This window comes from Mandrillus leucophaeus, unplaced genomic scaffold (genome assembly GCF_000951045.1).
Source record: "Mandrillus leucophaeus isolate KB7577 unplaced genomic scaffold, Mleu.le_1.0 Scaffold364, whole genome shotgun sequence".
Taxonomy (NCBI): Eukaryota; Metazoa; Chordata; class Mammalia; order Primates; family Cercopithecidae; genus Mandrillus; species Mandrillus leucophaeus.
In genome coordinates, this window is record NW_012103854.1 from 1517416 (window position 1) to 1543773 (window position 26358).

The following is a 26358-nucleotide window of genomic DNA, read 5'->3' on the forward strand; positions in this document are numbered from 1 at the left end:
TTTCCTGAATTTGAATGTTGGCCTGCCTTGCTAGGTTGGAGAAGTTCTCCTGGATGATATGCTGCAGGGTGTTTTCCAACTTGGTTCCATTCTCCCCGTCACTTTCAGGTACACCAATCAGATTTAGATTTGGTCTTTTCACATAATCCCATATTTCTTGGAGGCTTTGTTCATTTCTTTTTACTCTTTTTTCTCTACACTTCTCTTCTCGCTTCATTTCATTCGTTCAATCTTCAGTCGCTGATAATCTTTCTTCCAGTTGATCGAGTCGGTTACTGAAGCTTGTGCATTTGTCATGTAGTTCTCGTGTCATGGTTTTCATCTCTATCCATTCTTTTAAGGTCTTCTGTGCATTGATTATTCTAGTTATCCATTCATCCATTCCTTTTTCAAGGTTTTTAGTTTCTTTGCGCTGGGTACGTAGTTCCTCCTTTAGCTCTGAGAAGTTTGATCGACTGAAGCCTTCTTCTCTCAACTCTTCAAAGTCATTCTCCATCCAGCTTTGTTCCATTGCTGGCAATGAGCTGTGTTCCTTTGGAGGGGGAGATGTGCTCTGATTTTTTGTATTTCCAGCTTTTCTGCATTGCTTTTTCCCCATCTTTGTGGTTTTATCTGCCTTTGGTCTTTGATCATGGTGACATCCTGATGGGGTTTTGGTGTGGGTGTCCTTTCTGTTTCTTAGTTTTCCTTCTAACAGTCAGGACCCTCAGCTGCAGGTCTGTTGGAGTTTGCTTGAGGTCCACTCCAGACCCTGTTTGCCTGGGTATCAGCAGCGGAGGCTGCAGAAGATAGACTATTGCTGAACAATGAGTGTTGCTGTCTGATTCTTGCTCTGGAAGCTTCGTCTCACAGGTGTACCTAGCCATGTGAGGTGTGAGATGTCAGTCTGCACCTAGTGGGGGATGTCTCCCAGTTAGGCTACTCAGGGGTCAGGGACCCACTTGCGCAGTCAGTCTGTCCATTCTCAGATCTCAACCTCCATGCTGGGAGAACCACTGCTCTCTTCAAAGCTGTCAGACAGGGACATTTACCTCTGCTGAAGTTTCTGCTGCTTTTTGTTTAGCTATGCTCGGTCCCCAGAGGTGTAATCTACAGAGGCAGGCAGGCCTCCTTGAGCTGCAGTGGGCTCCACCCAATTTGAGCTTCCTGGTGGCTTTGTTTATCTACTTAAACCTCAGCAATGGTGGGTGCCCCTCCCCCAGCCTGGCTGCCACCTTGCAGTTAGATCTCAGACTGCTGTGCTAGCAATGAAGGGAGGCTCCATGGGCGTGGGACCCTCTGGGCCAAGTGTGGCATATAATCTCCTTGTGTGTCGTTTGCTAAGACCCTTGGTAAAGCGCAGTATTAGGGTGGGAGTTACCCGATTTTCCAGGTGTTGTGTGTCTCAATTTCCTTTGGCTAGGAAAAGGAATTCCCTTCCCCCTTGTACTTCCCAGGTGAGGCGATGCCTCGCGCTGCTTCAGTTCTCGCTGGTTGGGCTGCACCCTTGAACCAGCACCGACTGACACGCCCCAGTGAGATGAACCTGGTACCTCAGCTGAAAAGGCAGAAATCACCTGTCTTCTGTGTCATTCATGCTGGGAGCTGGAGGCTGGAGCTATTCCTATTCGGCCATCTTGGGCACACCCCAGATTTTCAGGATCTTGATAACCTGTTTCATAACCTTAGGTAGTTGTCAGCTAAGTAGCCTTAAATTTGCATATTAAAGGAAACAACTCAGGTGAAAATCAAATAGCAAAATTTGCATCATAAGATAGAGAGAAAAAGTCTAGAGGGAGATTAAAGATGAATGCCAAATCAAACGTAAAATTATAAAAATCTATCATAGGATTGCATAAGGAGACCAATTTTATTTAGAGATTACCTATCTATCTTTTAACCAGATCTCTGAACCCTGGGCAGAGCCCACACTGAATCCTGGGTTTCCAAAAAGGGAGAATTTTTGTGAGGCTAGACCATGTGATGTTTTTATGGTGCACTTTAAAAAATTTTTTTACACAAAGATATTTCTAAGTGTTTAAACTACACTTTTCTTTAAAAACTGAAGCTAAGCCTCTGTTGCAATAACTATTTTAGTCAATAAATCAGGTAACAATACAAAAGCAAGCAGTTTAAAAGCTGAGATGAACTTGTCTGTTTATACTCTTGAAGTTCCATAAGGAGAAACAGGTTTCTCCCTGAAAGGGAGTCTGATGCCTTCTCCATTTTCTTTAAGGAACCCCAGGCTATTATAAAGTATTTTTGGTCCCTCATGAAGCAGAGGGTGAAAGAGAAAGGAGAGACTGCAGAAGTAAAGGAAGAAAACAGAATCCAGTCAACTGAGAAGAAAAAATTTTTTTAAAAAGGGTGCTGGGCATGGTGGCTCATACCTATAATTCCAGCACTTTGAGAGGCCAAGGCAGGTGGATCAACTGAGGTCAGGAGTTCAAGACCAGCCTGGTTAACATGGTGAAACCCCATCTGTACTAAAAATACAAAAATTAGCTGGGCATGGTGGTGTGTGCCTGTAATCCCAGCTACTTGGGAGACTGAAGCAGGAGAATCCTTTGAACCCAGGAGGCTGAGGTTGCAGTGAACCACGATCACACCACTGTACTCCAGCCTGGACAACAGAACAAGACTCTGTCTCAAAAAAAAAACAAAAAAAAGGACAAGGTCCTAGGGGAGAAAAAAGAAATAAAAACATGAAGTCCTCTTAAATACAAACACATGCAAACGTACAGACCCACATCGTGGATGGTAGTTTTCAATTAAGCTGACTTTAACCATTGAGTTCCTTTAAAAAAAAATACTCTTTAAATCTCATTTCCATATTTCACGAACTAGGACAAATTGCCGCTATTTCAGAAGTACCAAGTATCAAACCAGAAAGGGCTTGATTTAGTAACCAAACCTCAGGCTGTCATGGTGGGAAAAGAAAAGGCAGAACCTTAGCTATTGAAATGCAGCATGGGGTGACTGCCATTGCTTTCAGTTTGACCTGGCTAGCAAAAAGGTGGCTTTGTTATGTAAATAAAGCCCCTTAAGTAATCAAAATAAAAAATCTTTCCTTTTTTTTTTTTCCTTTTTCTAGCTGTTTTTCTCCCCCCACTATACCACCTTACCATACTACCTGTTTTGTGTGTGTCTATGAGAATTTAGCCACTTCAGAGGCCTTGTTCCCCATAATTTGGAACTTTCATTCGGATTTGATCAAGTTGGGTGAAGTTGGTTAAACCCAATGGGAAAAAGACTGAAACAATATCAAAAACAGAAACAATAAATAAAAAACCAGTTAAGCAAAACAAATGATTACACAACTTATATGAATACTGAATGCCCTAATGGTAAAGAGACATTAAGAGCAGCTGGTTGTTAATGTTAACTTTAGCCAAGACAAACCCCGATTTAGTTAGTTATCTAGGGGTGGGTGGGTCTCAGACTGAAGACTGCTGTCTAGCCTAATGAAGCAGCCTTGTTGTCTGGGGTGATACCTGAGGTTCATTGTCTCATGCAGAGGAAATCAAGGACATGGACACACATGGAGCGAGGTTAAAAGCAGAGAATTAATAGGCAAAAGGAAAAGAGCTTTCTCCTGCAGAGAGAGGGGTCCCAAATGGGTTTCTGCTTCCTCAGTGAAATGCAGGAGGTTTTACAGATGAGCCTGAGGTGGTGTTTGATTTACATAGGGCATGAAAGATTGCTTGGACCAGGTGTGCCATTTGCATAAGGGTGCAAAAAACTGGCCACCTCCACCCTAATCTTTTATTATGCAAATAGGTTATCTTCCTGGCCAGCACCATGTTGCCTGTGTCTTTACTGTACACATGGTGACAAAAGGGAAGATGGAGCCTCCACGTTGAACATACCTGGCTACCAGGTAGCCATTTTGTATTGGCACAGCTGCCAGCAGCAACCTGTGCAAGCTTCCAGCTTGCTTATCTATGTTTGCAGCTCAATTTTTCAGGCTGCTCTTCATTAGACAAAAAAAAAAAATGTTTCTTGGGCTGCTTTCTGTTAGAAGGGAAGCCTTGCTGAGGACTCTTTTACCCTCACTATCTGCCTAAATAACTTTTCTATCTTCTGTGTCACTAGGAGCAGGAAAAAAAAACTCATCTTCCCTTTTGGAAGGGAAACTCCGTAAAGGAGTTACCTGCGTTCCATCATCATGGAAGCAAGAAAACGTGTCTTCCTTGTATTGGAAGCAACTAAAACTCCAAAAAAAAGTTGTGACAGCAAAATAAACTTTAGATCTCAACCAGAATTGGGGAGATCAGGGATTCTCTGGAATGGGTGCTTCCAGGCCTCAGCAAATTGTGCTGTTGGTTTAAGCCATAAAGATAGCCCAAGACTCAACCAAGCACTGATAGATTTATCAAAGGTTAGGGACATCTCCACTCAGAATCCCTCTGTGGTTACCAAAATGTGAACCCTGAAAATTTGAGACAGGTCTCAGTTAATTTAGAAAGTATTTTGCCAAGGTTGAGGATGCACGCCCATGACAGAGCCTTGGGAGGTCTTGATGACATGTGCCCAAGGTGGTCAGAGCACAGTTTGGTTTTATACATCTTAGGGGGACATGAGACATGAATCAACATATGTAAGATGAACATTGGTTCGGTCTGAAAGGTGAGACAACTCAAAGCAGGGAGGGGGTTTCCAGGTCATAGGTAGATAAGAAATAAATGGTTGCATTCTTTTGGGCTTCTGATTAGCCTCTCCAAAGCAGGCAATGAGATATGCATTTATCTCAGTGAGCAGATGTGTGAGAATGAGAGGCAGGTTTGCCCTAAGCAGTTCCCAGCTTGACTTTTCCCTCTAGCTTAGTGATTTTGGGACCCCGAGATATTTTCCTTTCACAATAGGAATGAATATGTTGCGATCATTGTCTTGATGACAAACATTCTGTCCCAAGATTTGTTGACACATGATGAATGTGCTGTGTATATTTAATCTTAATCCCAAGGAAAATATTAATTTTAACACTAATGACGATAAATGGGCATTGTACTCACATAGTGTTCTTACTCCCAGGGGCACAAAGCTCTTCACAATTATTTAGTCATTCTCATAGCAGTCCCATGAGGTGGGTGGCTGAGTGTTTCCTCTTGGGAAAAAAAAAAGAAAAAAGGTTACTAATTGGATTTTCTTCTGTTCCACATTCTGTGTTCTAGAACCAAGTAGCTACCTTATAAAGACCATCTGTACATCCACTGTGAAATGGAGTTCCAAAATCACAAGCTTCTTTCACACATGAACACAAGTCTAGGAGCACATATGAAAGAGTAAAGTTGAAGGGAATTTGGATGATGGTTTGGCAAGATGCTGTAAGTGGATTAGGTAAGGCTGCTAAAGAGATACAGGAAATGGCTGTGTTTGTGCTTCGGACCGACCTCCGTTAGAAGTAGTAGTTCATGGTGTTGAAGGTTTGTTGTTGAAAATACCTTCCTGAGGCACCTCTTCATTGTGCTTATTCTTCCCACAACATTGTGCCAAGACGCTGTCAAGCCAGAGGGCCACTGGGCCTTTCTTATCCTGCTGTAATGTATTGATAGCTGGGGGCTCTGCAGAAGGACAAGAGAAAGGTGAGATGTTTGTAATTCTCAGTAGCACCTTTTAGCTAGTCTCATGCTCCCTTATCCCCTATTTCTCTACCAGGCCAGCTTTCCATATGCTTTTGCTTTCTCAGAATCAGAGCCTGTGTGTGGACACATCTTGTCCCGGGAGCAGGGAAACAGTACAACCAAACCTCTCACTTTATCTAGTGACCAGCACATCCCACTCCTTCCTTTCACAATATGCCAATCAGTCTTCTTCAGTAGTCTTTCATCGTTTTAGCCCTGTCTCTTTGGTTAGACTGCAAGCTCTTTGGCTGAATGTTCAGGTCAGGTGTTTTTCACTCCTTTTAATTTCCCCTACATAGCCCTCAGCACTGGGGCATTTAGGAGTACAGTAAACACTTGTGGCTTATTTGCCACCCATAATTGTAAACAGGCATTGCCTGTACATATTGACTGCCATTTTCACTTTTTTTTTCTTTCATTAAATAAAGGCTTGGCTGTCATCACTTTGAGTTTGTCCTCCTCAGTTTTCCCTGAAGTTACCCTGAAAGGGGGTGGGGGGCGCTTTAAAATGCAGTGGATTGTGCTTAAGTTGAGCAGTGTATCCAGGGAGGGGACTAATTACAAGGTTTGAAAACCTCATCAGGTGGCTGGCTTCTGTAGCAGGACTAAAAGACTGCTCTCCTAAATTGAGAACAGCTGGGGCCGTGTACGAGCAAGTATAAAAGAGGTGGCAGTGGCGCCCTGTGTCCTAAAGAAATGTGTGCTCTCTGGAACCTGTGAAGCTGAAGCCAAAGGTAGTTATCCTCATCAGTGTCGTGGTGGGTGAGTCCCCTGAGCTGGTCCTCTGGAGGCCCGTTTCTATTGTTTGGTAGAAATTGTGGTGGCTGCATCAAAATGTCGTTAGTTACTAATTTATCATGCCAATTGTAGTGAGGTATTTTTATCCTTCAAATAAATTCTACTTGTTACCTGCGTGAGAGACATAGCTAAAGCTTGGTGTATCTTTTCAGAGTTATTTTGAAGACTGCCAGCTTTTCTTGTATATGGCATGCATCTCTGAATATAAAAGGATAAACTGAGGCTGTGCCATTTTAAATATCTTGAATGTGGTGTTCTTGAATCTGTTCTTGAAAGCGAGCACTTAAAAAGACTTGTTTTTTAATTAGAAAATAGAAAATTGACTATTTTGACAAATGCAGAGAGTAACAATTATTCAATGCATATAAGCCACTTACCAGTTTTGTATTCTTTCTTTATGGCTCATAGAAAATACAGTCTTTGGAAGGATTGATGTGATCTCTGGGTAATTTCTAGCTTATTATGACTTCATGGTTAGCAACAAGTGATAGTGTCTGATGAAGTGTTTGCAATGTTGGGTCCTGATTTTTCTTTAAGGAAATTTAAAGGGAACTGATTGTTAAAATGTTCCCATTTCCTATTTCTACCGATACTAGCTCAAAAAGAGATGAGAATTCCAAGATAAAACAGTTCAGTATTTTGTAAATCAACTTGATCTCGGCAGCTTTAACTAGGTTCTGACATTATGTTTATAAAGCAAATGACTTTGGTATTTGTTTCCTTATTTTAAGAATTTTTTTTTTTTTGGATGGTTGATAATTGGACAAGCATAGTTTCTGAACATAATTTTGTTTTTCTTTTAGGTGGGATAGTAACATCTTTTTGAGGGAAGAATTGGCTTCCTTTCTTGAAAGTGGTGAAGGTACAGCATATAGTTGCATGGAAGGAACAGTAATCAGATGGCTACCTTCTACCTTTTGTGTTAGGAAACAAAGTCCATTGTAAGAGTCCATGTTGATCTTGGAAATAGAAGGATTGAAAAAAGCTAAATTTCCACAAAGAACAAGAACTTGACCATCTCCTTTTTGATCTGAAGACTAGGGGACAATGGATATCATAGAGACAGCAAAACTTGAAGAACATTTGGAAAATCAACCCAGTGATCCTACAAACACTTACACAAGACCCACTGAACCTGTTGAAGAAGAAAACAAAAATGGCAACGGTAAACCCAAGAGCTTATCCAGTGGGCTGCGAAAAGGCACCAAAAAGTACCCGGACTATATCCAAATTGCTATGCCCACTGAATCAAGGAACAAATTTCCACTAGAGTGGTGGAAAACGGGCATTGCCTTCATATATGCGGTTTTCAACCTCGTCTTGACAACCGTCATGATCACAGTTGTACATGAGAGGGTCCCTCCCAAGGAGCTTAGCCCTCCACTCCCAGACAAGTTTTTTGATTACATTGATAGGGTGAAATGGGCATTTTCTGTATCAGAAATAAATGGGATTATATTAGTTGGATTATGGATCACCCAGTGGCTGTTTCTGAGATACAAGTAAGTAAATCTAATGTTTTGGGGATTTGCCATGGGTTTGTTTTTGAGTGAATAGATGAGCAATTGAGATCATCTTTCCTTTTTATTCCAATAAATTCAGTCTTACCCAAACATTTGATGAAAGAAAGCAGTAGAAAGCTCTACCACATTGAATAAATTCAGTCACTATTCAGTAAGTGTTTGTTGAGCAACTGTGTATGAAAGTGGCAGTGTACAGCAGTACTGTGGTGGGTGACTCAGAGTTGATGAATTTAAGGTGCAGTTCCTGACTTCCAGCTATGGTATTTGTATGATAAATCAAGAGGCTTGGAAAGGAATAACATTCACTTCCATCATGTTTGTTATTTCAGGCTCTTGACAAGTGGGAAAAGGAATAGGTTGAGAAACTTTTTTCTCCATTACTCATAATGTGATGTCTGTATTGGTCTAGAGTCAATAGCCTGCTTTAAGGTTTGCCTGGATTCAGTTCTCAAATTTTACATTTCTGTGGGGCTGGGTGTGTGGGTGTGGTTTTGGTTTTTTGTTTGCTTGCTATCTAGTTACAAGAGTTTAAGAAACTGAGTTTAGAACTGAATCCATGCGGTTTTGATTTTTAGATTTCTAAAGTAAACTTGCCCTCTGGTTTTCCTTGGACATCACAAAGGAGCTCATGGTTCACTGGGTTCAGCCTCCTCATTTTTGGAATAGTAGGAAATCAAGAAGAAATAAGTCAGGTACTTTTGCTTTGAAGACACTTAAGAATTGGACATAGCCCTGAAGTGGTTATTTCTGCTTCTCTATGTGAATTCTGACTCCTAGTCCATAAAAACAAAGGCTCCTTAATTCCTCCTTTCCTCTCATTCATCATTTAGACATTTGTTTTCTACTGGGTGGTAGTGATTAAATCACTAAAATATGATTTTGATCAAAACACTGACCATAATATGGAGTTTAAAAATGTAATATATGCTAACTTGTATACAATCTGAAGATTCCAGGTCAAATAGGATTTCAGTATTCATGCCACAAGATCATTCTTAGAGAATTTTGGCTGTATTGTTTTTCAGTTGGTAACATTTTTCATTACTTGATCACTTATAGGACTCTCAGTGTGGTATATCCACTCAGACCCTAACACTGTTACTGTTTTGTGATTAGAGGAATTCAAAGAGTTCCCCAAATGCAACTTTGCAGTCTTAAAACCTTATTCCACAAACTGCAGTCATTCCTAAGCATTTTCCTTAATATAACTCTTCATGTGTTTCCTTAATATGCTTAAGTAATAGACTTAACTATGAGTTGTCTTTTACTTAAAAAAGTAACCTGCTCCTTAAATTGTTAAAGGATGCTTTATGCTAAAAGCAAAAAATGTATTTATGAACTTCAGTGTTTTTCTTTTTAGTGTCTGGAAATTAACACAATGTAAGAGAGCCTGCTAAGGCTGCAGATAATTTGCTTTCTCCTTTATTTAGAGCAAGGTTTTATTGATATATGTGTGAAACGAGAAATTGTCCAGGATCTGGTAAGTATGTGGACTCCACCCTGAAGTATAGTTTTTCCCTCAATTTAGCTATATTTTCATCTAGATTCTTTTTGAATTTTCATTAGATAGTTATTGTTAACTGCCTGTACTTACCACCTTAGATTTCAACATATCCAAACACAGGGTCACATAGCCGGACCATACATTTTAATGATACCCACTGTTTCAGTTGCAATTCACACAAGTTTGCCTTTTTACATTTGAAGTAGAATTGGATCTTACATTTTAGTAACTAGTAGAATAATTTTTATAACCTGTTTTGAGCATCCCAGCTGAATGAGGAATGTTGCTTACTCTCTCTTTTAAAAGCACCTTTCAAAGCTCTGGTAAAAAAAATCATTAGCACTAGTTCATTTTCTAAATAAGGCTGTAGAGTACATCTTTCACCTTCTAAGTTTTCTGTTTTGAGTACAGCTGAACTCAGAATGCTGGGATGAATGTAATTGACTCATAATAATTTCTGCTTATTACTTCACCTTGTCTAACAGCATGGAGCACAATTCAAAACAGCACTCTGTTGGAACCTGAGGTTGGATCAAAGGCTGAATTGGTTTTCCCTTAACCGAGGGGAGAAGCTCAGCACTGTTTATTACCTGCTCCTTTTTAGTACCAGGAAAGGCAGAACTAGAATAGCAAACCTTTAAAGAAATGCCTTAGGGATAAATAAATACTCTCATCTACCAGTCTAGGTGGTGTTCCCTTCTATTTTTTTTTCTTTTGACCCCAGAAACCTTGGAATACTCTTAAAATAGCTATTGGAAACAGACAGCTGAAATATATATTTACACATAATTCTTGAAATTAGAAGTTCCAGATGGTACCTGAGTTAGACCTTGATTCATGTCAGAACCACAATCTTAGGGAAAACTTAAAATATGTCACATTACCTGACACTGCCGGTTTTTCCCAAAGTCTTTGATCACTACCAGTCTTGAAAGCTTGAGAGCTCTGAAAATGAGAGACCTCGAGTAATATGTTTTATGTACTAAGGAAATAACACCTAGCAAGTCTAAGGGCTTTATGTGGAGTCCCACTCATCTCTTAATCCCCAGAGCCCAGAGCTTATAGACCTAACTATACAACAGAAAAGGAGCTGTCCTGTTCAGCTGGACTGAGGACATTCAGACCTGTGATGCCCATTCAGATACCCATGAGGCAATGGTACAATGGCAGAGCCCTTCCCCTTTGAAGACAGGATCCTCAGTCATCCACCGGGAAGCCTGGCTTAGGCTGAGGACTCAGGTCATGAAGCACAGGGGCTAATGTTAGTTAAGACAACTTTCTTCCCACAGAAATATAAAGTGAAAAATGACTTGTGGGATTTTTTGTCCTTTTTTGATCAAGATTGAATAAAATAATCAGCTTACAATTCACTATTAAATGTAATTAATTGTATGAGAACACTTATGGACATTTTCAAGATAGAGTTTTTTGAAAATCTATTTAGCCACAGAGAGAATAGTTCATGCCTGTGTTGTCAAAATACCTTCAGATGGTCCTCAAATAAACCCTGCTTATACCGTGGGTTAAATGTGTTGTCACATTTCCCTATGTGTCTAATGATGTAATGTCACCTTGACTCATTAGTTAATTCCTCTGTGATCGTAGCTTGCTTATTCCTTTCATATGTTCTCAAGAGAGGGTTTTAATGCAGTGAGTTGACTGAAAATACAGACAGGTTCATTGAATTCTCTGGTAAAGAGTGCCTTTGAGGAGAGGTGATTACGTAGACTCTTCGTCTACTTTAGTTCCCCCACTCCACACACACACATCCTTTGGAAGTCAAACCACCTAGATTTATTGCAGTAAGTGAATCTTCATTTTGAAAACTGTGGTGCAATCTCTCCATGGAACTGTAGGGATGGGCAACTCACAAGTAAGCCTTTAAACTCTGTGAAACTGTGGTTTGTTTGTTAATGCCATTCTGTACCGATTATTCTTTATCCTGTTAAACATTGTTTTATTTTTCATTAGGAATAAAAACAAACAGTAAACCTGTTTTCCCCATCCCTATTTTTTCCTTTAGGTCAATAGTGGGACGCAGATTCTGTTTTATTATTGGAACTTTATACCTGTATCGCTGCATTACAATGTATGTTACTACTCTACCTGTGCCTGGAATGCATTTCCAGTGTGCTCCAAAGGTCAGTACTTCCAAACTACCACTTAGAAGAAACCAGGCAAACAGTCATTGATCACTTACCCTTTATTATACATTCTTCTAGACACTTTCCTATGTGTTAACTGAAATCTAGCATCTTTTCTGTCTTCTATTTAGATTTGAGAGGAAGAAATTAAAATGTATTTATAAAATATATTTTGTGCTAAAAAAAAATATTTTCTGCTAACTGAAAATTACCATTGGGGGTTTGACTCTACTTTGTTACCTTCTCATTTACTTATTCATTAATGCATTCATTCTACAGGCATTAAGCTTATGTACCAGGGATTGTAGTAACCCAAACAATGTCCCTCTTCTGGAGCTTATATTCTATTAGGGATGACAAATTATAAACAAAGTCATAATTTGTCACATGATGATAAGTCAGGTGATTGTCACATGGAGAACAGCAGAGCTGAGTAAGGTGAAAGGGTGCTTGAGGGTTCTATTTGATATAGAGGTCAGGAAAGGCTTCTTTAATAACAAAGCAGTTGGGCAGGAACCAAGACCAGGAAATGAGGCATGTGGATGGCATGAGAGCTCTAGGCTAAAACACTGCTTATTCACAGTGAATAAAGGAAGAGTAGGGAGGCCGGTGTGTCAGAGTAGAGTTGTGAAGGGTCGGGGTGTGCAGACCACAGATCACATAGGGTCTCGCAGTGCGGTATAGGAACTTCAGCCTTAGCGGTAGCAGTGGAAATAATGAGAAGTTGTTCAGTTCGGGATATAGGATATGCTTAATAACTTGGATATGGGTTTGAGAGAAAGGAGTCAAGGATGACTCCAAGGTTTTTAGCAGCTGGAAAGAGAGAGTGGCCTTTGAGTGAGAGAGTGCGTGAGGATGTCTTCTGAAACCGTCCTAAGAAGGAATTACAGTTTATCGAGGAAGAGCGAGTTCTTGAGAGAGCTGTTAATCATCTCGGACTTCAGTGCACCCTGGTTTACAAAATGGAAAATTACAAATCATGTGCTTTCTGGACAAAGGAATGAAGTCTAACATCATATTTTACTGAACACTAAGCAGATGTCTGAGGTGAAAGAAAAATCGAGCTTCTCTGAAGACGTCCACAGTCTCCCTCACCAAATATAGGTGTGGTTGGAGAAGCTATACTTTTCCAAAGCCATCAAAGCAGAAAATGTCTGTAATTAAAACAGTGTACATATTGAATTTAAACACTGGCTGATTTTAGTGAAGCTAATTTAAGGCATAGGAGAAGTTCAGAAGTGTAATAAACACTTCTAAGGGGCTATTGCAATGTGTTAAATGGAGAAATGGCCACAGAAAAGAAGGCAAACCCATCTTAGTAACGGATGAGGTTTGCAGGATGAATTGCTATGATTATAGAAAGAAAGTAAATTAAAGATTGTCCTCCGTGGAAGAGTTGCAATCTTCAGAAGCCACATCAGTGCTGTTGGATAGCCAAGCTACAAATAGTCATAGTGGAACCTCTGGTAACATCCTTACTAATCATCTCCCAGGTTCACTTGTTGGGACCCCTTCCTGAAGCATAAGCAAGCTATACATGCCTGAATCATGGTTCAGTAAAACAAACACAAATCACTTGGTTTGACTAGAGGTGAGGTGGTGTCATAGAACAGGCATCAGAGTTGTGTTCTGAATTTGGTTCGTCTGCTGGCTTTGGGTGCTGCTTAGATGTTTATGGTTACAAAGCTATTAGATAATCTACTTGTCTCCTGTGTTGCTGACTCTATAGAATGTCCTTCATGACTATAAGGAATATCAGAACTTTGTATATGGAAGCCACTCACTATGGAAAAGTGTCATATCTGTTACAGTAATTGATGCCTGTACAACTTGTAACTCACCGGACATGCTTACAAGAGCCATCATAGTGAAAGCTTTGCTTTCCTAGTTTTCCAGTTGCCTTCTCCTTTATGTATCCTATGGTTCACTTTTAATTTTTTCTTAGAATTTGCTTTAATCTCCAATCCAAGTTTTGATTGACAGTCGGACAATCTGTGTTCTTCAAAGTGTGTTTAGATAAGTGTTGGCCCAGTTATTATAAAATGATTACATGAAATGATTTAGCTTTGCAAACCTATTTTTCCACATATAAGAATGTTTGGCTGGGAGAGCAACATTCCCCTTCCCTGAGAAAGCTTTCTAGGGCGAGTTATCCCTCACCTTGGCCACAGGTGGCCAAACACCTACTTTTTTTTTTTTTTTGAGACAGAGTTTTGCTCTTGTTGCCCAGGCTGGAGTGCAATGGTGCAATCTTGGCTCACCACAACCTCCACCTCCCAGGTTCAAGCAATTCTCCTGCCTCAGTGTCCCAAGTAGCTGGGATTACAGGCATGTGCCACCACACCTAGCTGGTTTTTTTTTTTTAGTAGAGACAGGGTTTCTCCATGTTGATCAGGTTGATCTCGAACCCTCGACCTCAGATACTTACCTTCTTAATGGAAGAAACAATGTAGATGATAAGCTTTCCTACTTGGCAGCAGCCAAGTTGGTCTCTCCTATACCTAATGTACCACCCATTGCACTCCAGCCTGGGTGAAAGAGCAAGACCCTGTCTCAAAAGGTCTTTCTGTATTTCTCTCCCGTGTATTCTATTACATGATTTTTTTTCTGAGCATTATTCTTTGATTTTCTCAATCAATTTGCTCTACACTCGTCTGATCTGAATCCCCCACCCAATCTAGCCCCTCAATAATTCAGTATTCCAATTTTCTGTGCCTACAGTTTTGACCAACTCCTTCCTGTATGATTAAATTGTAATGGAGTACAAACCTCTCCAGCCCTTGGCCTAGCCCAGCATTGTTTCTCATGTCATCACAGTGGCTTTGTGGGGCTGCTGCACCTTGTCCAAAGGAGCTCTCCTAGCCTCCTGCCATAGCACACAGGCTATTTCTTTAGGGATGTTTTTCCTAATCAAAGCTACTCGTTTTTAAAGCTGCCAGTGCATCCCTAATCCATCATTTTCAAACCTATTTAAATTATTTAATAAGTTGCAACTCCTCTTCTTAATTGTAAATGTTTTGATCAGACATTAATACAGCTATATGTCTGTCCACTTTAGGCTGCCCACCTAATACAAGGTACCAATTCACTGTAGAGAATATTGGTAATGTGGTATGCAGCTGAATCAAATATTAACCATTCAAAACCCTCACTTCCCCCTGCAAAAAGGAAAGAAAGTAGCTTTGATCTGCTTTTTAGCACATAGTTGTGGTGAAGTCATTGGTTATTAATATTTTTAAAAGCTTTGCCCAAGGACACACCACCACCAAGACATATTATTAGTAACATATTGAATAATTTAAAACATGTCAATAAAACTTGCCAATAAATGAATAAAACCCAGTTTGAGGAGCTTCTCCTTGGATTATTTTTGACTTTTTAGGTTAAAAAGAAAAAAAAAAAAATCACAACCTGGTGTCCTTTCTAAGAGTCACACAATTAGACTGAAACATGATTTTAGCCAATTGTAAATTCCCTTCTTAATCTTCTTGTGTCGTTCAGCTTAATGGAGACTCTCAGGCAAAAGTACAACGGATTCTACGATTGATTTCTGGTGGTGGATTGTCCATAACTGGATCACATATCTTGTGTGGAGACTTCCTCTTCAGCGGTCACACGGTTACGCTGACACTGACTTATTTGTTCATCAAAGAATGTAAGTAATAGCCCATTCCCACTGAACTGATATCTGTAGTGGGAGGGGTCCCTGGGCTGTGAAATTGATAGGAGCCCTTATTCTCTTGGGATTGATAAGCTGTGAAAGAGACAGGGGTGTGTGTGTGTGTGTGTGTGTGTGTGTCTGTCTGTGTGTCTGTGTGTGTGTGAATATATGTGTGCGTGTGTGTGTATATATATATATATATATAATTTCAACTAGTCGTATGTGATTTGAACCCTGAAGGCTTAAAACTTGGCCCTGGCTTCTTTCTAGCATTTAACATGCCTCTAAAACATCTCCCTTCTTGGTTAGTACTTCTTAAGGTATGAAAATCTATCAATATTAGAATTAATTGTTAATTTTATTGCAAAAAGGATTGGTACATTCTAAAGACAGTTGTAATGACCTTTGCATTATTTGTAGAACACTTCCATTCTAGCATTCCAAATAATTCAGTTAATGTGTTCCTCTTTTTAAAACATTTCCAAGTCCCACTTTATTCTAATTTCATCATTTTCCAGCACTTTCTATGCTTTCATAGGAGTCTTCATGGACCATTTTGCCAATACTGATTATTTTCTTCTCAAGAAGAAATGTGGTGGCAAAAAATAAAAATCTTTCTATATTTATATGCTTAGTTCACATTATACAAAATCCTTGGGTTTTCTAGTAGGTTTTATGGCCAAAATCATGTCTATCATGTCTTGTTCTTTGTAGGGTTGTACTGTTTTAGCTGCCCAGTAGATCCCATTTTTATATATTTCCGAGATTTTGTATATTTAGGCCTGTTACCTCAAAATCCTTTTGAAGTAATAATGCTTCTCCCTTCAGGTTTGCAAAGCTGGTCAGTATTACCCTTCATCTTTAGTTCCAAGTTACCTCATGCCAGTATTTTTTAGAGGTTTATCTTAATCCTTCTCACTGGACATATTTAAAAGGAGGTCTTTCAGCAGAGAGCAGCAGAAGGCAGCTTCCCCTTCCCTGTCCTCCTTGCTCTTCCCTCCTCACTTGGCCCTTTGTTAATCCAAATAGGTTCATCCTAATTGAATGGTGGTGTGGAAGTTAAGGGTTATCTTCAGTGGTGCAGAAGTGAATTATTGCCCCTTTGATTACCTGGGGTATTTGGTTTAAGTTCTGCTGTGAGGGCAAGATGACAAAAGAGTTGAGGTTCTCTGTAGTAGATGAAGTCAAGTCTTCTTTTGTGAGAATTGTAGCATCTCTTTGTTGCTTCCTTTGTAAATTCTACATACAGACCTGCGGTAGGGAGAATATTGGGATACATGTGGGGTCTTCATACTTGACTTAAAAGTTGAAGCCTCTGCACCTTTTCCCTTATTTCTATTCTCATACTCTTGGGGTGGTGGGGTGGGTCCTGGATCTGTCTCTGCACCATCATCAGAGGATGGTCTCTTCCTTAAATTTAGTCACTCCATTTCTAATATTGAGTTATTGGTTCTGGGGGGTTGGGTGGAAGGATATATGTTGCTATGGTTCTAACTCTAATTTTGCCAAGGAAAGTTCCATCAGTGTGCAATGTAAGATCAGTCATTGTCTAGTCTAGATGTACATTTGAGTTTCGGATCTTCTCTCTAATCTGAGGATCATAAAAAACTCACAGAAGGAGATGGGGATGAGGGTGGAGGTGGGGAAGGGCATTTCAGAGTGAAGGCATTGTAGGTTTAAAGTAATAAAAACACCCCCAGGAAGCTTAGATTCAGTTTTCTAAAATAACTGAAAACCAACTGATATTAACTGTATTAGTCTGTTTTCACACTGCTGATAAAGACATAACCAAGACTGGGTAATTTATAAAGAAAAGTGGTTTAATGGACTCACAGTTTCATGTGGCCGAGGAGGCCTCACAATCATGGTGAAAGGCAAAAGCCACATCTTACATGGCAGCAGACAAGAGAGAATGAAAACCAAGCAAAAGGGGTTTCCCCTTATAAAACCATCAGATCTTGTGAGACTTATTTACCACCACAAGAACAGTATGGGGAAAACCACCCCCATGATTCAGTTATCTCCCACCAGGTCCCTCCCACAACACATGAGAATTATGGGAGCTACAATTCAAGATGAGATTTGGGTGGGGACACAGCCAAACCATATCATTAACAATATTAGCAAATAGACATAATACTTACTCTGTCCCAGGCACTATTCTAGGGCCTTGATGTAAATTAACTCATTTGATCCTTACAACCACCGTCTGAGGGATGCATTACTTTTTTCCCATTTTTCAGATGAGTAAACTTAAGCACAGAGAAAGTGATTGGCCACAGTGCATAGCCATCATTTGGAGAAGCAGGTATTCAAGTTGAAGCAGGCTGAATCCAGAGGTTTTGCTTTTAATTTCTTGGCTGTGTTTAGAACTTTGGAAATTCAAGCTGGTTGACTCTATCGTACTGCCAAGGAATAGTATACTTATCTATAAGCAGGGACATTGCTCATTATTGTACATTCTTTCACCTCAGAGCAACAGCAAGGCAACTTGTGATTGATTTTTTACTTTAATGAAGGCCACTCAGTATGTAGAGACATTTTTCCCCAAGACATGATTTTGACTAGAGGTTTCTAAAATTGTGTAAATTTATATGTAGCATGCAAGGAATACCATTTTGCTTTCTCCAATTTTTGGTGAGAAATAAAGGGACATATCTGTAATACTTAACACAAACTCAATTTTATAGTCAATTCTGTATATAAGCAGAGCATTCCATGTTTATGTCTGCTTTTTTTTCTAGGCAATTAGGAAAAACATTTATCTTCTAAATTATACTGTACGTTCTTGTTCTGAGTAAGCAGTGGTTCCAGTGGTTTCTTTGAAAAGTCTGCTTCTAGAATTAGATGCATCATTTATATATATATTTTTACTTTCCGTCTTTTGATCAGTTTGGACTCTTTCCTTCTTTGCTGTGTTGTCATGAGTAGATTTAAATTTAGTTGTGAGAGCACATGAAAATGTGGCACCAGGACCATTTTGGGGTTAACAAGGGAGGGCTTCATACAGTCGCGCAAATATTATAATTGGGGTGTAGATTCCTGATAAAATTAGCCTGGAGAAATCAGACTAGCTGTTAGTGCCAAACATCTGGCTAGTAGAGAACAGTTTTTTGGCTTTTCACATTGCCACCCTACCAAGTCCATTGTCTCTATTATTTAATGCCTCCTAGGGCTAGAATTCCACACAGACAGTGATGTTAACTACTATTTGTGTCATCATCTAGCTCATTGTTATCCCTAGGGGATGAATGAGAAAGCAAGAGAGGATTACCATTTTGCCATTACTATTTCAAAACACCTTCTATTCAATCTTTTCTTTGGGTCAGCCAGTGTTCTCAGTTAATGAGTGGTGGGCCCAATGTGGTAGCATAATAGGAAATACATTTTTATGAGAAAGCACTGTTGGGGTTTCCAGCCATTCCTAAAACCTCACTTGCAATTCCATGAGTAGTAAAAAGAGGATTCAGGCCACCTCTATACCTACTTCAGCTTTGCTTCTTGTGAATAAACAAATGCAAAATAGTTCTAGTTTGCCCAAACATTTTGAACTTCTAAGGTAAATACCAGATGACCTATACATTGGGAAGCAGGATTGCTAAGAGACCTTAGTGAGTGCCATAGTTGTTTCTTACAGCTGGTAAGTAGAATGAACTTTTAAGTGGCCTTACCAGGAAGGCTGAGTCCATAAGTGAATGGTCAGGAATCCTAACCTTTACAGAGGGAATGTTTTATAGTTGCTATTGGCAATAACAGTGTAAAATTGCTGAGAATCAAAATACTGCTAGCCACAATGCCATTCCTTCTGACGCCCTTACCCTACACATACCCCTGGAGAACTAATATAAATTTAAAACCTGAAATTACTCCTGTTTTCCCATTTCCCTCCTTATTTTCATAGACAACCACCTTTTCTTTTGACCCCTACTATCTTTCTTTCCAGTGGGAAAGTGGCTCCTTTATGTGAGCCAGTATGCAATTCCAGCCAACCTAATAAACAATTCTGTTCTCTTTCTTATGAAACAGCTTATTCACATGGGCAAGGCCTCGAATGTCTAGTGTTACCAGCTTCCCCAGTGAATGACTATTACGCCCACTGCCAGGGAGCCCCTCTGCCTCCCTCCTACCTGAGCAGATCCTGGGCAGTTCATAGTGACTCAGTTTACGTTCTCAGTTTTCTCCTTCTGGTGACCTCTTGATCCTGGGTTATTCTACTTAAGGTCGTTAGGACAGACTGTAATCATTATATTTATCTCTGGGAATCTTATTAACTCTGTAATTTTTCTGCTGTCCAGATTCGCCTCGTCACTTCTGGTGGTATCATTTAATCTGCTGGCTGCTGAGTGCTGCCGGGATCATCTGCATTCTTGTAGCACATGAACACTACACTGTCGATGTGATCATTGCTTATTATATCACAACACGACTGTTTTGGTGGTACCATTCAATGGCCAATGAAAAGGTGAGAGCAGTGAAGATGCTTGGATAATTTCTTTGCTTTGAATGCAGTGGACCCTTTTCATGTCGTGGGGTTTTAGATAGCTTAATTGGGGATAACTGATGTTGCCACATTCACTTAAACATATATCCATTACTGCTTTTTAAAATAAAGCAAAGAACTTCACAAATATGAATGCCATTTATGGATAAAGATGCCATAAGGTTATGGAGCACAGTGCATCACTAACTCAGGTAATTTATACTAGAATGAAGAAATATATGTACTAAATTAAAATTTAGGAACCTTCTCTGTAAAAGCATTGTAGTGCAGCTGGGTAAGACATAATCCCTGCCTTCAACTTAAATTAATTTTAAGGAGAAGGTAACAGCTATTTTAAAAAAAAATTTTTTTTTATTTTGAGACAGTCTTGTTCTATTGCCCAAGCTGGAGTACAGTGGTGCAATCTTGGCTCACTGCAACCTCTACCTTCCAAGTTCAAGCGATTCTTGTGCCTCAGCCTCCCAAATTGCTGGGATTACAGGTGCACCCCACCACGCCTGGCTAATTTTTATTTTGCATTTTTAGTAGAGACAGGGTTTCACCATGTTGGCCAGGCTGGCCTTGAACTCCTGACCTCAAGTGATCCTCCTGCCTCAGCCTCCCAAAATGCCAGGATTACAGGCGGGAACCACCTTGCCCGGCTGATAGCAGCTATTGTTTAAAATCACAAACTAAATAGCTTATGAATGACTGGATTTGGTATATCCTCTAGTGATAATGATGCTCTCTGGCTTCCCTTCCGATTCTTCCTCATTTGCTACTGCTGCTTCCTTGTTTCCAGATACCCTTTTCTTTCTTCTCCCATTCATACTTAAAGAGCTAGCTCAAATGCCACCTCTTTTTTCTGTAACTCTTGCTCTCTTCCTCTGGTCCCAAGGCAGAATTATTCCTCCCAGTCTCTGTTTTCTCCTAGTCTTGGTAAGTGTCCTTGGTATAATAGAGTTAGTCTGTGTACCATGACTTACTTATCTTTGAATAGACTTGCCATATTGTCAATTTGGAGAATTTGTGAGCAATTGAAATATGACATTTCCAAAGGATCGACATCCAACTCTTGGTGTCCACTAATAAATGCTCTTTCTATGGATTACTTTATTTCTCTTTGTAGCTCTGTTTCCTATTTTGTAGTCTCCTATTTCCATCTTCCTTCTTACACTTCCATCTAGTTGACTGCTGACAACACTGAACCAAAATTTTCATCTTTCCTCTTAAATGTGTTCAACCTTCTGAGCTCTTCTTTCACTCTTTGACCCCTAGATTTGATCACTCACACATCCTGAAAATTATTCCTCCTGAGTAATTCTGACATCCACTCCCAGAGTCTCCATTTTTACTGGAATTGCAGGCAGAAGAAATTGCATGAGCCACAAAGGAAGGAAAGACACCTAGGTGTGTTAGGGGACCGGAGTCATGGTAGAGTTAGGGAAAGGACATGAAAATCATTACTGCTATGTGATCTGAATTCTGTTTTCCTTAGGTTACAGTGAATGCCAATTTTAAGAAAATAATTAGGATGCAAATTGAGAAAGATATGTCTCATTTTACTTTTTTTCTACCATTTGCAGAACTTGAAGGTCTCTTCACAGACTAATTTCTTATCTCGAGCATGGTGGTTCCCCATCTTTTATTTTTTTGAGAAAAATGTACAAGGCTCAATTCCTTGCTGCTTCTCCTGGCCGCTGTCTTGGCCTCCTGGCTGCTTCAAATCATCATGCAAAAAGTATTCACGGGTTCAGAAGATTGGTGAAGACAATGAGAAATCGACCTGAGGAGCAAAACAAAGGCATCAGCTCTTACACCAAAAGAGTTAACGCTGTAACCAAAGGTATAGTTTTGTTTTTTATTTTAGGAGAACTGACTGGTAAATGAAGAAATGGACCAAATTTTGTGTAAATGAATAGAAAGATGAACAAAGTATTACCCTTTGACTGCTTTTCTTCTTCATCCCGAGAAAGATACATTCTCTTGCAGCTCTTCATTCATTGGTGACAAGCCCCCACCCTGGGACTTTACTAATGAGCTTGTTAAAGAGGTGCCAAAGAACATATTCCTCCTTTCTTTATTCTTTCTCCACCAAAACCCTCTACTTCAGAATTTTTTCAGGATATTTTTCCTCCCAAGGTCAGAAGAATGTGTTAATATTTTAAATAAAATATCTGGACATCTACAGCCACTGTGTAAATAGAACAGCCTAATGTTGAGAGTGGTTTCTAGCATTAGGTTTAGCAAGGGGAAGATCCACGGGTTGTGCGTCAGCTTTGGGTGAATTTTGTTTCTACCCTGTCACGTGGAAAGTTAGGGTTGAGTCCAGGAGTGCACGCTGCTGCTGCCACCCAATGCGCTATGTATCACTTTTAATTTGTTTTGTTTTGTTTTGTTTTGTTTTTAAAAGATCATTTTATCTTAAAAAGGAAAGCTGATCCAAGTAAACATGAAAGTATTTGACACACCCCACAGATTTTACATGTGTGTAAACGTTTCACTTTAAAATCTCTATGACAGACACACAGGAAACATGAGGTGGTTTCTGTTAATGAGTGGCCCTTGAATACACACTTAGATGCTGTCTGCCCTGTAAATTTGGATCTGGTGCCCCAGGGCAGTCAACTCTTCTAGCATAGGCTGAAAACACATGTGTGTCAACTGAGGCTCACGCCACTTGGGGGATGAGCCTGTTTCCCTTCCAGGCCAGGCCCTGGTGTGAGATCAATTTTAGGGCTCCTAATTGGAGCACAGAAATATATTTGGTCAAATTTCATTGAAGGTGATTTCTTCCTTTTTATATTGTACTTTATGGAAAAACCAAGATGGAACCTGAAAGTTAATGTATCCTTGCTAAAAATGTGTCCTTGCTTTTAGCAAGAGACTCAGCTTCTCATAACTAGTCCTAAGGACATATGCCACAATTGAGTAATTTTACTTCTACCCTGTGAAAATAACATGGTGCTGCACTATAATATACTCTCAGAATCAGTGTGTTAGTTACAGCTACACAGTGAAGGGGGATAACTGTTTCTAAATTTCTTTAAGGTGATGCCAAAAAAATGGATTAAAAAAATCTGATCAGATTTAATGTTATCAGATTTAGTGCATTATTTAATGCTATTGAATCTTTTGGATAATTCTTGGCTTAATTTCTTAACTACTTTTGAAGGTTGATTTGCAAGACTTTTAGAAACCTTAGAAAAGTTTTAAGGTTGCAAAGTTATCAACACTAGGGCAGAGGGTGGAGAGGCCAATGCGGGTAGAAGGAGGCAGTTATGTTTATATTGAAGGTGAAATTTGTCTTTCATTTGGAATGGAAAACATTCCCAAATTTATCATTATAAACTAGTCAGCCTTGACTGCACAAAATTGACCTTTAAATTGCTTGAGAAAAGCACAATGCAAATCGTTCAGAAGGGTCAACATTCTTCGGTGCTAAAATCTTGTGTATGTTTTCAGAATGGCTTTTTCTGTGTGTCATAGAATAATCACTAAAGGAAAGGTAGTTGAATTTAATGTCATGAAGCAAGACTCTTTAATTCAGTTATTTTAAACAAGAATTAAAACCCCAAACATTCTTGGCAGGCTTTGAAGCACACTGAATTTTCCAGTATTTCTTATTAAATACACCAATAATAAACATATGCCTAGTTTAGACATAATTCTATATAATGTTCACTTATATTCATTTATTAAATAGCAAAACTTGTGCAAGAACAAGGTGTTCTACTTGAAAACACTGATTTTTAAGTTCCTGTTGCCTGATTATAAAGAAAATAATCTGACACAGAAGCCTGGATTTTACTCTCCTAACACTGGTGTTTTCCTTGAGCCTCTAATTCAAATAAGACAAATCGATACACCTTACAACCTTATTCAGCTGTGTCTGGATAACCCACCTTTCGTCTATTGAATAAAAAAAAAATGTTTAAACTTAATAAATTAAAAAAAAATTGTGTACCAATTACTACAGACCCCCTGAAACAGTAAGCCTTGGATTTTAGTCAAGTAATCCAGTTTTTTAATTTAAAAAAAACCCCATCACCTTTTAAAGAACTTTAAAAACACCTGTGATGCCAATGTGGCCACTGCCACTGCCATGTCTTTACACGCATGTGTCGTATAGCTCTGTCATTCAGTTGAGGAAGTCCATGGTTTGCAAATAAGGGTGGGAGAATCAAAATTTCAGGATGGTAAAAAAAAAAACATAGTAAAACCCATTTACATATAGAAAATGTATATGTAAACTTGACCTTCAACCCAGTGTGCCACTTTGGGATATAAAACAAGTATGATCTTGCCTTTGAAATCATAAATGTTTGGAGCACCTATTCTTTGTCAGTTAAGATACATATCTTATTATCCCTTTTTTTGTTTTAAGTCTGTGCTCCTGTTGAAGCTTTTCCTGTAATTTAGGTTGTCTGTGAAATACCTATAACATATAATTCCTACAGAGTATGCCACATTTTTTTTTCTAAATGATTTCAAATGAAGTTCTCTCAGATCCTATCATTGAACTCGTCCACTAGATCTGAAAATAAAGCATCCTTTCCCGAGTCCACTTGAACTAATTGTGAATTTGTTACTTAACTTACTGGCATCTTGGGAAACAAGTTTTGCTGTGGAAGGAAGGCTGTGTTGAGAGTGAGCATTGAGTCTACTCTGGTTTGTGGATGACATTGCATTAGGGTTCTTTGCTGTATTACCAGTGCCCCCTTGTGGCAATATACTTTATGACTAGGAATGCAAACACCACTTTTAAAAGCCTGTTTTCAAGTTTTTGAAAGGCATTTGTTTTCTGTTATGTGTGCCAATAATCTGAAAGTATCATGTGAAAGGAATTATTTTAAAAGCATTTTAAACCTTTCCCAAAGGTAAAATGTGCTCAGATGATAGGCACCTGTAATTCTAACCTTTTATCCATTTGATCAAAGAAAATTTGTAGAACATTTTTACCTCTCATGATCACAATCATTAGTGTCTCCCTTTATAACGATCTATATTTTGTTTACTTTGAAACACCAAATTTGTTGTCTTGTTTTTTTTTTACATGACAGAACTCATGCAGTTTCTTTTTTCATTGAAAGTTCATATCTTGCCCCTTAAATAGTTTGAACATTTCTTTCTTAATTATTTTTTTGTTCTGCACTGTAAAACTGATTAAAACTTTAAGCCAATCTTAATGCACTAGCCTCTGTAGTGTAAGGAAGTGTGAGAAGGAATTTCTTAATGAGTTTACATGTTTAAATCAAGCATATTATAAGTTATATGCCATGTGTTGAAGGCTTTTCTATTTATATATATAAAGATTTTTAGTATTTGTTTTTAATGTCCTTGTGTTGCAATAATTTAACGCCTTTGACTCAGTTGCTGAAAATATTTCTTCTATAAAGAAGTGCTCTTGACTTCAACACCCAAACACTGAAAATCATGTCAATGGTACCCAAAGATAAGTTTTTATACAGATACACACCTTATAAGTTCTGATTTATTTTCTTACTCATTAATCTATGCTATGTTCTAAATAAATCATGAATGAGAAGAGTGCTTTATTGTGGAATTATTTAAAACTGTCCTTTAAAAGAAAAAGAGGAAATGATGAACAAAAACTAATCTAATTGCCAAGTTGGAATTCATTATTTAATTTACCTCCTATGCAATGATTAATGCTGCAAAACGTATGGTTATGTTACCGTATATTCACAAAAGAAATATTATTACAAGGTTTCAGAGGTAGCCAATTGCATTCTTTTGGAAATTTACTGTACTGTTTCAATGTGTTAAGTGCCTTGTTGTAAAGTAAAATTTTAAGTCTAGAATTCATTATTTTCCTGACATATATTTTTCATTATATCTACTGTATGCTATTGTGATAGTTTTATGAAATGCTTACATTTTAATCAAGTATGTAAATTTCAGAAGCTCTTTTCTCCTACCCACCAGTACCTTAATCATTGGTTTGTCACATTGGATTGAAATTCAGGTTCCTTTTTTGATAAAGAGGAAATTTGTTTTCCATGCTTGTGATTTTGTGTTTGTAAACATTTCAGGAGGAATTTAGGAGTGTAACTATAGTTTATACTTCTAAAATGTTGTCTTACATTTACATTTTTAAGTGCCTAACTGTTGAAACTGATTTATGTTTCTCTTCTAAAGGGGATATGTGTACTTGGTTTCTAATCTCTTTGGTTTTGCTTTTTTAAAAATGCAAGAGCCTATACTTTGTATTTACCTAATAAATCACAATGATATCAACAGTCTTTTCAAAATTATTACTGTTTCTTTCCATTTACAAAATGTGTCATTTTTAAAAGAGTTCTAGTTTTAGAGTACTTGTTAAAACCACACGAGGGATATTTTCTTCAAAGACTATTTTTAAAATAAAGTAATAACTTTCAATTAATGGATTTAAGGTGAAAAATAATTCAGAACAATACAAGGTCATTCATGGAGAAGAAAATCACACATTCCATGATTCTGATTTTCACTGTTCACAAGAGGACAAAGTCACTCATGAAAAGCGGACCCCTTTCTGTCACTAGGTCTCCTTATGCCTTCACAAGACAGAAGCCTAAGGTAATGTCCTCAACTGGGGTTTGCTAGACATTGCAACAGCAAGGTGCAGAAAGTTGGTTTTGA

The 26358-nt window shown here is 38.8% G+C and overlaps 1 protein-coding gene and 1 long non-coding RNA gene across 5 annotated transcripts in view; one reads left to right on the forward strand and one right to left on the reverse strand.

The window, feature by feature from the left end:
* The window catches only part of SGMS2 (sphingomyelin synthase 2), an 88296-nt gene extending 64702 nt beyond the window's left edge, over positions 1-23594 (forward strand). For 2 of the 4 annotated variants that reach the window (XM_011989806.1, XM_011989810.1), the window contains 5 exons: positions 7205-7903; positions 11452-11569; positions 15074-15227; positions 19529-19695; positions 21300-23594. In XM_011989806.1, coding sequence (XP_011845196.1) covers positions 7449-7903; positions 11452-11569; positions 15074-15227; positions 19529-19695; positions 21300-21503 — 1098 coding nt within the window. In that variant the 5' untranslated portion in view covers positions 7205-7448 and the 3' untranslated portion in view covers positions 21504-23594. Of the gene's footprint in view, positions 1-5161; positions 5565-7204; positions 7904-11451; positions 11570-15073; positions 15228-19528; positions 19696-21299 lie in introns of those variants that run through there. The other 2 variants (XM_011989807.1, XM_011989809.1) reach the window with 2 other exon arrangements.
* LOC105546573 overlaps positions 1-26358 on the reverse strand; it is a 69350-nt gene that overhangs the window by 26633 nt on the left and 16359 nt on the right. The window contains exon 2 of the long non-coding RNA XR_001007120.1: positions 4995-5543. This is a non-coding gene — a long non-coding RNA (uncharacterized LOC105546573). The remainder of the gene's footprint in view (positions 1-4994; positions 5544-26358) is intronic.